This window comes from Poecilia reticulata, linkage group LG9 (genome assembly GCF_000633615.1).
Source record: "Poecilia reticulata strain Guanapo linkage group LG9, Guppy_female_1.0+MT, whole genome shotgun sequence".
Classification (NCBI taxonomy): domain Eukaryota; kingdom Metazoa; phylum Chordata; class Actinopteri; order Cyprinodontiformes; family Poeciliidae; genus Poecilia; species Poecilia reticulata.
The window spans coordinates 3,366,642-3,380,599 of record NC_024339.1 but is presented as its reverse complement, the minus strand read 5'-3'; the positions used below and the strand labels follow the sequence as shown (position 1 = coordinate 3,380,599).

At 37.5% G+C, this 13,958-nt stretch overlaps 2 protein-coding genes across 3 annotated transcripts in view; one reads left to right on the top strand and one right to left on the bottom strand.

The window, feature by feature from the left end:
• Positions 1 to 13,958, top strand: part of zbtb26 (zinc finger and BTB domain containing 26) — a 1,115,122-nt gene that overhangs the window by 960,037 nt on the left and 141,127 nt on the right. The window lies entirely within an intron of this gene.
• LOC103469622 (whirlin-like) overlaps positions 1 to 13,958 on the bottom strand; it is a 64,517-nt gene that overhangs the window by 35,412 nt on the left and 15,147 nt on the right. For both annotated transcript variants that reach the window (XM_008417413.2, XM_008417414.2), the window contains exons 2-3: positions 4,894 to 5,070; positions 1,363 to 1,488 (exon numbers count right to left, since the gene is read on the bottom strand). In XM_008417413.2, the coding sequence (XP_008415635.1) occupies positions 1,363 to 1,488; positions 4,894 to 5,070 (303 nt within the window). The remainder of the gene's footprint in view (positions 1 to 1,362; positions 1,489 to 4,893; positions 5,071 to 13,958) is intronic.

The window sequence follows — 13,958 nt, the reverse complement described above, 5'->3', positions numbered from 1 at the left end:
AATGTTCACAATGTAAAGTATTGAAATAGTTTTTGTTTCCCTCTACTGAACATGTGTGAATCGATCAAGCTCTTTATTAAACAAGTCATAATAAAACACCTTTGAACAGACAAATATATTCAGCAGTGACTTTGGGAAAAATACCCATACAGTACATTTCAAATCAATTTTTTTGTTGTAGTTAAACCTTTTAGCAGCACAAACACCTGATTAGCGACCGGTCCACCATTTTGGATGTTGAAGTTGACATGCAGAGGCATGTCCCAGTTCTCTAATTTTCACATGGTTGTAACCTGCACATTTGAACCCTTGTTCACTTTTAGTACAAATTACCCACAAATTATCACATCAATGTGGCCTGAGTCTTTTGATCCTGAATGCAGTCTGGATTTATGTCCAGACCAGGACCGGAGGGTGCAGTGTGAGTATTGGGACCAGAAGACAAGCTTCAGATGTTCAAAGCACCATCAGGTCAAATGTAAAAAATCTCTGCAGGTTTACTAGAATCAAGTACTCTTGCAGATATTATTGATGATGGCAGAGGTAGAAATCTTCTTTCATTAGATCTAGAAGCAAAAAGGTCCTGGGTTCAAACCCATCTGAGTTGGACCCTTGGGCTTTGTATTTATTCTATGTGCGTGCATTCTCCAGTTTCTCCAGACTATCCGTGACTCTTATACATTAGATTATTCAGCACAAACACCTGGACCCTCAGGTGTCCTAGAGTGCAAGTGTGTAAATGAATTTTTGTTTGTGGTGAATGCTAACCTGACCTTTCYCCACCTTTCACCCACTGACAGAAACAGACAACTGCCTCCTGCAACTCTGCGTAAATGGGGTAATCCATACATACACTGACTGTTTTGTTTGAATAGAACTGACATATAGCACTAATAAATCCAGCTTTAGCTCATCCCATTTTTGTACCTGACTGGTACAAAATTGTTGATAAGTGTGAAAATAAAGCCAGTTCAATAGGAGAAAACTAAGTGATATGTAAGTACAAACCATTTACTATTACTTAACCATTAATAAAAATAGTAACCTTTAAGTTATGCCTGTGAGGTAAATAGCTTGTGCTGGTGTCTATTTCACGAGATTTCCTATACTGCTCTACGTGTTCTCAAGAGAATAAAGTTAAATAAAATAATTAATTATTTTCAGATAAAATAATATCTGAATAAACACATATCCTTTCAAGAACATATCAAGTAAAATGTTGATAATGACGCCAGAGTAAGAGCTCCCACATTGCTTATATTTGCATTCCTACCAAAGAGCAATTTGAAATTTCTTTATTTTCTATAAATTTGACCTCTGAATGTTAAGCAAATATTGAGTTATAAAATGAGTGAGGCATACCTTGAGTTCACCAACATGGGCAGCAGATCCAGGGTCCACTCCTGTGACGTAGATCCCCAGTCCGTACTCAGCCCCACCCCTTATCATTAGACCCAGAGAGCGACCGTTGTCCATATTCAGGTTGACCTGTGGTGAAGACATCACATTCAGACTTCTCAGTATTGTCATTAGTTAACAATTTAACTAACAATAACTGTGTAAGTCTGGTTTTGTCCCATAAAAGAGCAGTGGTGGAGAAATAACAAAACAATGTAGTAAAAGTACAAATAAATGGACAAAAAACTTACTCTAGTTAAAGTAAAAGTACCACACACATTTTTGAGTAAAAGTAATTAAGTACTTGCTGAATGAAATATAGTTACTTGATTGTGCTATATAATGGAAAACATATAATACTGCACCTTTAAATTGCACATTTGTATTTTAAAAGTCCTGGGAACCTTATTGTATTGCATGGCACCAGGAGTCCTTTACAAGATCAAGATAATGATTCAAAACATTTGTTCAAATCAGCACATAAAACATTTCCCTGCACAAAATCAAGTTTAATCTAAGCCTGTCTCAATCCCCAGACTCAAAGAAAACCTCTGCAGTGAAGTGAAGGCAAGATATCAATCAGAGGAACCCAGTCAGTGCTCAGGGGCCAGTATCCTCCATGTTTTAGTTTTCTTTCCCTGGTTCAACACCCTGGTTATAACTACCTCTTCAGCATGTCAGTTTTCTGCAGACGCCTCTAACAAGTCATCATTATATTCAGGATTGACATTGGACATCTCTGATTTACAGAAACTCCGCAAAGACAGTAAAAGATCCTTCACTTTGTGTGATCCCATCATGTGAATTGTTGTAGTAAAGACAACCACAAAATGGGATTGCACAAAGTGTACAAACAACTGTGAAACCAGTGATTTTGAATAAATAAAAAAAAAACATTATTTATCAAAAGGGGTCCATGTGATCTTATTCTAGTGCAATAAAAGATCATTTATTTTAAAGTTTTTTTTTCCCATTTAAATTTTTCATTTACAGTTGCCCAGTATGTGGCCAGCACCGTAACTGAGTTCATTTTCTATGCAGATGCGGTAGTTGAAAGATTGTGCTTCTATTTTCTAGTAGTTTAACATATTTTGCAGATATTGTCAAAATCTCTAGGGAGCAAAATCTTACATAATGCAAACTGTTACTTTATCACCACTGTGTCAAAGAAAATGGTTTCACTTCTGACCTCTGCTTCAAATGACTCATCAAACAGATGAGTCTGTTTATACCAGCCTCCCATGTTACGTAGAATCTCTATTGTTTTCGTAATGTAGACTCTTAGAAATGGCTGTAAATTTACGGCGGAATTCCAGCTGTTATTCTGTTATTCCAAAATACGGTAGGATATTGTCAATTTGATGTCTTCTTCTCTTGTCACAATCAACTGACGACTGGCAGTAAACTACCGCAAAATAATTGTAAAATGCAGTTTTTTCCCTAGGCACGACATTTTACTTGTATTTGCATCTTAGAGAACCAGCATTTAAAGACAATATTAAACGGAAATAAAAAAATACTTTCCATAATAAATCTTTTAGGGAATGAATTGAAATCTACAGAGCATAATCAAAAATGTTAGATTACCAGTGTTGGTGTTATATGTTAAAAAAAAAAAGTTAATTAAACACTTGTTTAGTCAAATTCAAAGACAGTTTTGTCAGTTTTCCTAAAGAGATGGTGTTTGATAAAAGAGTTGCTCCCACAACGTGTTTGCCCTGGAGACAGCAGTATGACGTCTTGTCTGGAGGTTATCATAACAAGGTAAGTTCCACAAAACTATTAAAACATACTCTTTATGTTCTTTCTTTCATGTATTGATGTAATGTAATGGTGATGTTTGTAAATGTCAATGTTTGTAACTCCCTGGCGGACATTATACCACAATGTATGCTGCGTTTATGCTGTTATGTATTCTGTATCTCAATAAACATCTATTTAAAAAAACCAAAACCAAAAATATAACAAAAAAAACAACAAGGTAAGTTCCATGTTAAGACCATCATGTTTAAGATCATCATGTTTTTGATTTTAATTATTTTTTTATGAATGCATTAACTTTCTGTTTGCGCAAGAGTATCAACTTATGCTTAACGTAAGTTTATTTGATTGGATATCGCGGTATGACTGTTCAGTACAGGGGTGCTCAAGTCCAGTCCTTGAGAGCTGCTATCCTGCAACTTTAACCCTGTTAATACTAGACTTCCACATCATTTCAGCCGTGTTGAATTTTAGATTTTGGAAGTCCTTTTTCATTGATTTGCTTAGTGATAACCAAAGCATGGATATTTCTTTAAGAACTGTGTTTTTATGTTCATAAGATTGTAGAAATTATGTCGCTGTAAACTGAAAGTCTTCAATTTTTATTCCAGTGTTGGTGAAACTATATATTGACTTTGAAGGCCTATTTTTTACCAGTTCTGTTCTGACGGTTACTTATCACATCCTCTTCTGTGTTATGTGAAGTTCTGATTATGCAGATTATGACACACAAAATACGCATGGGCTCTACAGTTAAACTACTCTCCAGGGAAAAAAAACGGACTCGAAGAATGTTTTTTTTTTTATCCTGATTTCTCTATTACTCCTCACCTTTTGTAATAAAGACTTGCATATTTAAAAAAATCTTAGTCTGATTCTAAAATGTTCAAACACGTATAGCACATTTACACAAGGAATGTAAGCAAAGTATCCCTTTTCAAATACTCTCCAAATCTCAGGTAAGACAATACAGTTTAATCAAACTATTGTGTTTTTAGGCTTAACTTTAATCAGTCAAACCGATTTGCTCAGGAATATATTAAATATTTGAGTGAACCAAAAATAGTACAAGTATTTGTTACCTGACTTAATATCTGTGTTTAACTGTCATTTGGGAAAGCCTAAATGAGTCAGGTGTTCTCCCCTGGTATACTAAACCTGGACCAGCTGGCAGCAGGTGAGGGGAGCTGGGTGTTAATACAGCGGGAGCAGACTTCTCCGAAAAAGTCGGACAGATATTGCAATTAGGTGATGCACTGATGAACCGAGCAGAAATGTGAGATTTATGCATCTACATTCTCGCCTACAAACATTGTTTAAATCATGTTGTGTCACGGCTGCTAAGCAACATAATGCCGAGGTGGAGGCTAGGCAGCTAGCTGGACCCCCTCTTCCCAGAAACGCATGCCTGCCCCCTGTCGCGGGAGTGCGCATCGCTCTAAGCTCTCGCATATTGACGAGAAAACGGACTGAAATATGACCGAAGAGGAAATTTTAAAGATATTTGTAACATTATCACATTTCAAAGGTCTGTGGTGCATGACTTTGACACTGTGACTTTTTGAAGACAGATTCATTCTGCAACAAAGGTCATCACAATTGTCCTTAGAGAGTGAATGTGTTCAGCTGACCATTGTCACAGTGGAGGACAAACATTATGAACATAATGAATATTTTAAACTAGATTGTAATTTTTGTTTCCTAATGAGCAGCACACAGTGTCACACTTCTTACCGTCCTCTCCTCCATGCCGTGTCCTTGCCTCAGGTCGGCCTCCTGGCTATCAGGTGGTGGAGACACACTCCGGCCCTGAGGGTCCAGCCAGCTGTACACTTGGTTGGTCTTGTATCCTCCTGGGATGCGACCCATTGAACACACTGACATGGTCAGCTTCTTACATCCCTTCAACACCTGCATCACAAGACATCACTGGGTTTTTAGATACTCCTACCAACACAGCAAGTGGCATTTATGCATTCAATATATTCTTCAAATAAACAAACATCTAACACAGAGTGTTTGTTGATGGATGAGAATTCACACAACAAAATAATGAGTCAGGCTGCTTCTTAAATCCTGTATCACAGTGGTGCAAGGAGAAATCAGAAGTATCTCAGTCATTCACTCACACAAGGTTAGTTTGGTTTGAAAAGGATGTTTCTCTTATGCTTTTAAATCCTTCCTTTTCACATGTGAATCATTGACTTGTGGCCTATATATAGTAAAGTTGGTCTGAATTCCTTGTTATTGTAGCTCTACAGACCCGTTGTACAGACCTGCTCTAAGGTGCATTTTATTTAGCTGTTTTTTTAAATGTGAATGAGAAATTCCATGCCCCATCCCAGGTCCAGGTCTCAGCATTCCACTCCACTCCTATATTGGCCATTTCTGTAGTTGGATGGGAGCGATATAATTATGTGCAGATAATTATAGAGAAACATTTTATTCCAAAGTTAATTAAAGATGTCAATGCAAGACCTTAAATGTTGGAGCCAGAGTCTGACCCAGAGCAGGAGAAAGATGAACCTGCAGAACCACACATTCTAATGAATGCATCACAATGGTGTTATTATTGTATTTACACCCTTTCCATCTGTACCAATGACCAATGACCTGGTGAGTAGTTTAACTGTAGAGCCCATGCGTATTTTGTGTGTCAATACACACTAGATTCGAACATTTTGCTTTGTCTGCTCGCAACTTCAGGATAGCTGAATTTGGACTTCAAGTTTGATGTATGGAAAAAATGGCGAATTGACAAAATTGACTAGGCAGAAGGCAGTTGCACAACAAATGTGGCAACATCTTATACAAGAAAATGTTAAAGTCAATAGAGAAAAATGAACAGAATGAAAAATGTAACCCAAACAAAATATAACAATATCTGTGCAGCACTGAGAGAGAGAATACATTAAATTTTTTTGCACTCTTAGACACTCAAAGTACACAAACAATGTATTTAAGGGTTAAAAAAAAAGATTTTGCGTATCTCCCCTTTACCCTTGTGTTTAAGAATGGGGTCCAACCGACCCCACACCCATATCACTTGTATCATTTGCCTCAGTCCTCGCACGCACAAGGATTAAGTACTAAACCTATCACTTAAAAAGTGCATTTTAGATTTACTCAGTTTACATTTATAGATGAATAGTTATTTGATGAGCTAACATATTTCCATGTGACAAAAAAGCAAAAACACAAGAATATTTTAGAAAGTAGTTTTTCTCAGCAGTGTTGCTTTATATTGTTTTTGAATAAATATGATAGTTATGTGTTACTGCTCTGTCAATTGAAGAGGACTGATAAGAAAGGTGCAAGCATACTGAAACCAGAAACTTTACCTATAAATGATGCAGAGAGCTCAGAATATGAATGCATTGGTAATGCATTTGTGTCTTCAGTGTGACGGTGGAACAAATTTTATCAACAATCATCAAAAAAGAACAAGTGGTAATGCATCTAAAGCAGCAGTGTCCTTGACACCAGTCTTTTCCAGCTGTGGTTAGTATGTTTTAAATGTGTTTCTGCTTCACTACATGAATAAGCAATCAGCTGTGCCATGGGCAGGGACATCTGCTAATTAGGGACAAAAATAAACAATCCCATTCACATTTATTTTCTATTTATTATTTGGCTCACTTTCTTAGTGAGTTCATAAACAAATGCTATTTATTGTACTGAAAGAAGAAAACAGGAACATATTTGAAAAGCAGGATATACCAAAACACTCAGATTCATATAGTTTTTTGTCACATCGTAATCATCTCTGATTCATTACACTATTTTTGTGAAAATTTGGAGCTGAAATGGAAACTGAAAAAAGGCTGGTTGCTGTATTTTTAATAAGTAAAGTCAACAACAAAAATGCCTCCTGCTGGTTTGTATTATATCAGATAAGCAAGACGCATATAAAGTTTCAACATATTTTTCAAGGAGCTGTGTTCATGTTTAACAATATCCAATTTAACTGTTTGTCTCGGGCTGTGGTAAGTGTGTTTTCTCTTTGAAGTTCTATTCATTTCAACTAATAATGTTTCAACCTCTATGCAAATGTTTTTATTCCTAAATGCGGTTTGAGTTGTCATTGAACTCAGCAACCTTCAAATCCCACTGGTTTTCTGACCTTCAGCTGGAACACAGTTACGTTGGCAGTAATGTCACCCTCAGGTCTGACTTCCTGTCTGAATGGAGCGCAGCAATAAGTTGTGTTTAGATTATTGTCATGCTTACTATTGATTAGCATAGTAACACTAACCAATAGTAAGCTTTATTATGCTAACTATAGGGGCATAATAATGTGTTAGTGTGTTTTTCTCTTTGAAGCTCTGTTCAAAATTTCAACTTAGAATGTTTCAACCTCTGTAGAACAAACCAAATGTTTCTTCTAGTGACACAAGAAAAAAAACATAGAAAAGCTTAGGCATAATGCACTGCTGTTGGGGCTCATGGAGATATTGTCCACAGTCATTTAGAATTTAGCACCAGAAGTGTTCACACTGAGCCACACTGAAGACGTTAGTGTAGTTACAGCTGTAGATAATGCTAAGTGTAAGTGTATGGGGCAGTGCAGATATTTTCTTAACGAAATGTCCTCAATAAACCCCAGCAAACATTTCCACATGCTCCAAAGTTTTTTTGTGCATAAAATGTTTTGCATACCTCGGTTGTAACGAGTGGCTATTTGAGTTACTGTTGCCGTTCTATCAGCTCAAACCAGTCTGGCCATTCTCATCTGACCTCTGGGATCAACAAGGCATTTGTGCCCACAGGACTGCTCCTCACTGGATTTTTTCTTTTTTTCGGACCATTCTCTGTAGACCCTAGAGATGATGGTATGCGAAAATCCCAGTAGATCGGCAGTTTCTAAAATACTCAGACCAGCCAATCTGACACCGACAACCATGCCACGTTCAAAGTCTCTTAAATCATCTTTCTTCCCCATTCTGATGCTCGGTTTGAACTTGGCCATGTCTACATGTCTAAATGCATTGAGCTGCTGCCATGTGATTGGCAGATTTAACATTTGCGTTAATGAGTAGATTATACCACTATGTCATAAACAGTGTTTCCCCTTACATCAGAGAAGCATTAAAAACTTACAGAAGATGAGATGCTAACCAGTTTTTTCCATACATGTTAGGCTACAAGATGGTGAGGCACTTTTTCCATGGTTACTAACCATTAGACATACTTTCTCCATATCTTTCTAATCATACTTACTGGTTTAATTATGAGCGTTAATCTTCTTACCTTGTATAAAAAGTGTTCCCTGCAAATCCATGATTACACAGAGGGCTGACAGTCTCTATTATTGACAGCTGCCTCCAGTCATTATGACTGTATCTTTCCTTGTTAAAAGTTATACAATAAAATGTATAACTTTCGCTTGGTGGAACTTTTCACCCTTATCTGTTTGTGCAGCTGATTGTGCTGCATCCTGTCACCATTTTTACTGAAAACTCAACTAAATAAAAGCGACATTAGGCTACCAGATGTGGGATTTTTGGCAGGCTTTACAGGAGCACATAGGTTGTTTTGATGTCCGTCATGGCGGAGTGGGGCAAGTTTTGAAGACAGTGACGTCACGTGCAAAGGGTCAATAAGCATCCTTAATAGTCCTGCAAATACCGAGGAGCCATTGCTGACACACTGTTGTCAGCAATGTTGCGTGGTGGAAGTGTTCTATCTGGCTAAAAAATGCGGAAGTGCTAAAACCGAAGTTCGTGGCATGTAGGCAATTGAACCATCTCAACATATTGATGCTGTCACACAGTTCTTCAGGTCATCCGCTAAGAATAGCAGTTACAAAATAGTACTTAGTGTGCTAATGTATCACTCACTGTTAAGAAACACAAGTGGAGTGGAGAGGATGGAGTGCAGTCCTAACCAGAACCCACTGCAGGATCAGCATGTTGTTCATGCTGGAGTGACCATAGCCACAATATCCGACTTATCCAAGTAGAGGAAAATCTGAACAGTCAAAGTTATGCAAGTTTTAAAGTTTATGAACTGCAGCATGTTCAAAAGGATGGAGATTGACTGAAACGTCAATACAATTTGAAATGATGATCAGCAAGACAAGTTTTTCAATAAGCTTAGAATAATGTTAGGATATTGCTTTTTCAGTCCTGAAGCCAGAACAGTCTTGCTACAAGGCAAGAATGCTACCAACTGTGTCACTGTGCAGCCTGAGATAAGATCATAAAATGATATGTTTTGACTTAGTTTTCATCCTGAAGCTGAACATTGCAGCAGGATCTCTTCCGAATGAGGTCAGGCCGTCCTCTTTCCTGGTGTTCTTGCTCTATAACAGGCCTGTGTGAATCACAGGTCATAGATAGCCTCCAAGTCTCTGCTAATTCTTTTCTGGTCTAATGATAGAATAAAATATGACAGCAAAAGCAAAATACTGCAGCCACCTAAATAGCAAAGCCAAAGGGAGCATGAGATCATTTGAGAAGAGAGCATGAAAATATGGAGTGATTAATTCTCCAAAGTTCAAAATAAAATGAGGACAGTGTTTCTCAGAGCAGTTTGGTGTAGAAGTACTACATAAAACAGAAAAAATAATCTGATCAAAAATGTCCTCTGTTATTTGAATTAGGTAAAGCACTGCGAATGCCTATTGTATCTGAAGGAATTCTTTTTATCATTCTTTTCTGCCTGAAATCAAAAATTTGGGGGCCTAAGTGTATTCAAACACTCACCAAACGTTGCCCAAAATTGTACCCGCAAATAATTTTACAATTTTAATGGAATTGCAAGTGGGTGTGGCCAAACTGCACCCTAACGTGAGATAGGACAAACCGTACATCACAGAGACCTGAAATTTGGTAAGTAAGTCTCTTGGAGGTACTCCCTAAAATGCGCAAGGGGTGGCCATTTGGGACCAAAGGGCAAAGTTTTGCTTGTACACACCTCAAACTTTAGCAAACTCCTCCTAAGGATTTTGAACTATCAACATCATTTTTGGTCAGAATGCAGATAAGTGGTGGGACATTAAAAGTTATCAAAATTGTGAGTTTCTGAGCATGTTTAGGGGCCATGGCCAAGCGGTGAACTTGAGAAACTCTGCAAAGCAAACAAAATGCTATAACTTTCACATGCAAAGAAGTTTGACAAAGTTTAGCACCAAACTTGGCATGAGTGATGCAGATTTGATGCTTAACAATCCTATGTTGTCACAGTACGACATCATCTAAGCCCTGCCCCCTCAGAACAGGAAGTGACTTTTTTTTTACTTGGAAAGCTCCGTCTCTGACCCCCTTCATCTAATCTAGATGATTTTGTGTTAGATGACAGATAACTAGTTACCTTAAAGCACAAAACATTTTTGGTGGAGGGAGTGGTCTGGCAGCAGCGTGAAGTCACAGGTGACGCCAATGCCATACGTTTGGCTCTAAATTTGACATATTTCAGTTGAGCTCCACCAAACTCACTGTGATCGATCCTTGTCCACCCCCCAACAGGAAAGCAGTCTAATATTTGGTGAGTGTGGCCTAGTTCCTTCACAGCACCCCCTAGAATATTTAATAAATGAGCCCCAAGCCTTGCTTTGACCAACAATCATAAAATTCAGTACATGTGTGTATCTTGATAGGTATGGAAGAATTTTTCTGCCATAATTCAAGAGCACACATTTTCAGTCTGAAAGCAGGATTTCGTGTCTTTTGCTTTCAACTTTTAATATTTTTGCTTACATTTTTATTTTGAAAGCAGGACTTCATGTCTTTCTTTTCAAAACTTGTAATGATTGTACTCAAAACTTCTCCTCGTGTTCAGACTTAGTCTGTTCTTGGAGCAAATCTTCGCTTGCAAACTCTCTGCTCGCTTGGTAGAACTTTACTGTCATAGTCCAAGAGCACGCATTTTCAGTCTAAAAACAGGATTTCATGTCCTTTAATACTTTTGCTTAGATTTTCATTTTGAAAGCAGGACTTTGTGTCTTCTTCTCAAAACTTGTAACGCTTGTACTCAAAACTTCTCCTCAACCTCTGCTTGTACTCTGCTTGCTTTTGAAAAACGCCTTTTGGCACAGTTGCCTGGCAACCTCTCAGCCAATAGAATGAAAGTGTAGTACTGGGTGTGTTTGTTTTCTTCTAGCAGGTGTGCCTGTGTAGCTTCTTTCGATTGTAGCAACCTCCACCACCCACTGGATGTAGGGAGAAACAATGTCGTCAGCTTTCTGCTGTGTAGTACACTAAACATCTGCCAGCAGTGTGCTACTTATCGCTAAGAGCTACTGATCTTAGACAGGAGTTTGTTCACCCAACCAAAGACAACATAGTCACAACATTATCTATCTATATATAGATATATAGATTGATATATCTATCTATATTTATATATATGTCTATCTATATCAGCATCAAAGTGTGTGGGGGTGGCTAAGTCTCAAATCTGACCACCATAAAACATCAAGGTGGAATAACTTCCCCACATAATCTGGCCCCTGCATCAAACTTTCTTTATGTCATCACCCGATGTCATCACATTCAATTAGTGACATCACCTTAACCCTGCCCCCTTTCAACAGGAAGTTACATGTTTTCATGCTCGCTTGGTGGAACTTTCTTCCTTTTTACTATATGGTTCATGCAAATTTCAGCCTGAGCTTACTGAAAGAGAACAACATGATGGTAAATCTTCTCAACGCTGGCTGCTGGCGAGTGGCGTGGCTGAATGACAAATTCTAATCCCTCGCTGTTTGCATACAGTTGTCTCTAAATCAAACATGCATAATCCGATTTGTTAGACTTGAAAGAGGCCAATAGCATTAAATTGTAATTTGACTCCACTGTGCCCCTTAGGTTATTCCAAAAGCTATCTTAGAATAGCTTTTGGAATAACCAAAACATCTGCACCAGATGTTTTGTGCATCATCAGATGTTGTTCATATCATTATGTATTGCCTAGTGGATGGGCGCGGGAACTGCATGAGAACGTCGATGGTAGCGAGCGGGTGGCATTGCTGGAGCTCCAGCAGTCACCATGAGGCTGGAGTGGGACCCAGCTGCCTCTAATGCTGTTTGCAGCCTTACTTACATTATTATTATTATTTGTGTAAAAGCTTTTAGTTAGGTTCTATTGAATCTAATTAACTCTTGACTACGACCTCAGATCAGACGAGACGACCCGCTGAATTTAAGCATATTACTAAGCGGAGGAAAAGAAACTAACAAGGATTCCCTCAGTAGCAGCGGGTTCTATTGATTCATTAAATTTAAACATTTATAACTTTATACTGTATATCTAAATCTGTAATCTCTTTTTAAAACTTAACAGTAAAGGCTAGAGAAGATATCAGGAACCTGTTTGTAAGTGCACAGGTGAAAATTGCAAAACCACTCATGCGGAAGTTTGGCATCATAAAGCAGAGGGAATGTGGGAAACCAGGACAAGTAGCATTTTGATATCTGCAGACTGCAGAATTACAGTCTTATTTTTGGTAGATCTTACCACAGACTGTGATACTGTTGATCACAGGAATTATCATCCCAAAGTGAGGAAAGCATCTGGTTGGCAAAGCATGAGATTTAGTAATGTCTTTTCTGTATGTTTACTGTGTAAACTATAGGTTTAAGCTGTAGAGCTTGTGTAGAGGATTTTTTCAAAAAGTTTTTAAAAATCAGTAGCAACCTTGTTAATTTGCTTTACAAAGGTTGCTGCGGTGTWAAGGTTATTATATTCCTAATACATCACTATGAAACCGCTTGTCTAACAAATTCTGTGTTCTGAATTTTAAGTGTCTTAACTCAAATCTTAAACAGAAATTCTTACCAACTATCCAGAGGAAGATCTCAATAATAACATTGCACTTGTAAGGCATTTCCATTAATGTTAAAGTCTGCTATCACATTATTCTGCTGCTGTTAGACTTCAGGTGTGTCAAAGAGGATATACTTAAAGTGCATTAGTTTCCATGATCTGCACTCCGAKGCTTTTATCAGCTACAATGTCCCTTCAGTTCAAACAGAGTTGGGCAGAAAGGTATTCTCATACTCGGCTCCATCTGCCTGAAACATTTTACCACAGTAGCTGAACTTATCCAGTTTCATTGAGGTACTTGAAACATTATTTTACGGTGTAGAAAATGATCTAAAACAATTATGTATTTTCATAAAATGTGTCTTTAGTCTGTTCTGTTTGAAAGTTAATGCATAAAAGGAAACACAGAGAACATATGCATATGCACATCTTTTCAGGAATTTTACAAGAATGGTTCTGCTTTGGTTCTGTCTCTTTCCTGCCTCAGTTTCTTTATCTCTTTAAAATAAAATTTGTAGCTGAAGTTGGGTACCTGGTACATGGGGACCTTCAAACTGTAGCAGAGAGTTTTTTTTGTTGATAAACTACCTTCATAAACTTACTAAGATTACCTTCAATTCACTTGAATAAAATAAATAATTTCATATAAATTTGTGCTGGTTTTCCTCTTTATTGATATTAACTCTTAAGTTCCTTGCTGCAAACATCCAAGGGGGCCAAGCTGAGCAACAAGCTGCTGGAGATATTTTTTTAACTTTCAACATAAAGTAAAACTGTGCACAATAAGGACTGTGGTCCACAATAAGGATGTTTCAAAGTGAATGTGAAAAAAATAACTTTTTTACAGTCTATCTCGCTTTTTAGTCTTCTTAATTCCATAAAACATAACTCCCAAAGACTGACCAAAAAGGAGAGGGTTGTGTTCATGTTGATGGATAATATTATAGTTTTATTTTTATGGTATGTTAAAACAGGAATATAATACATAAATACATACATATGTATATGTGTTGCATTCATATGTATAGCTA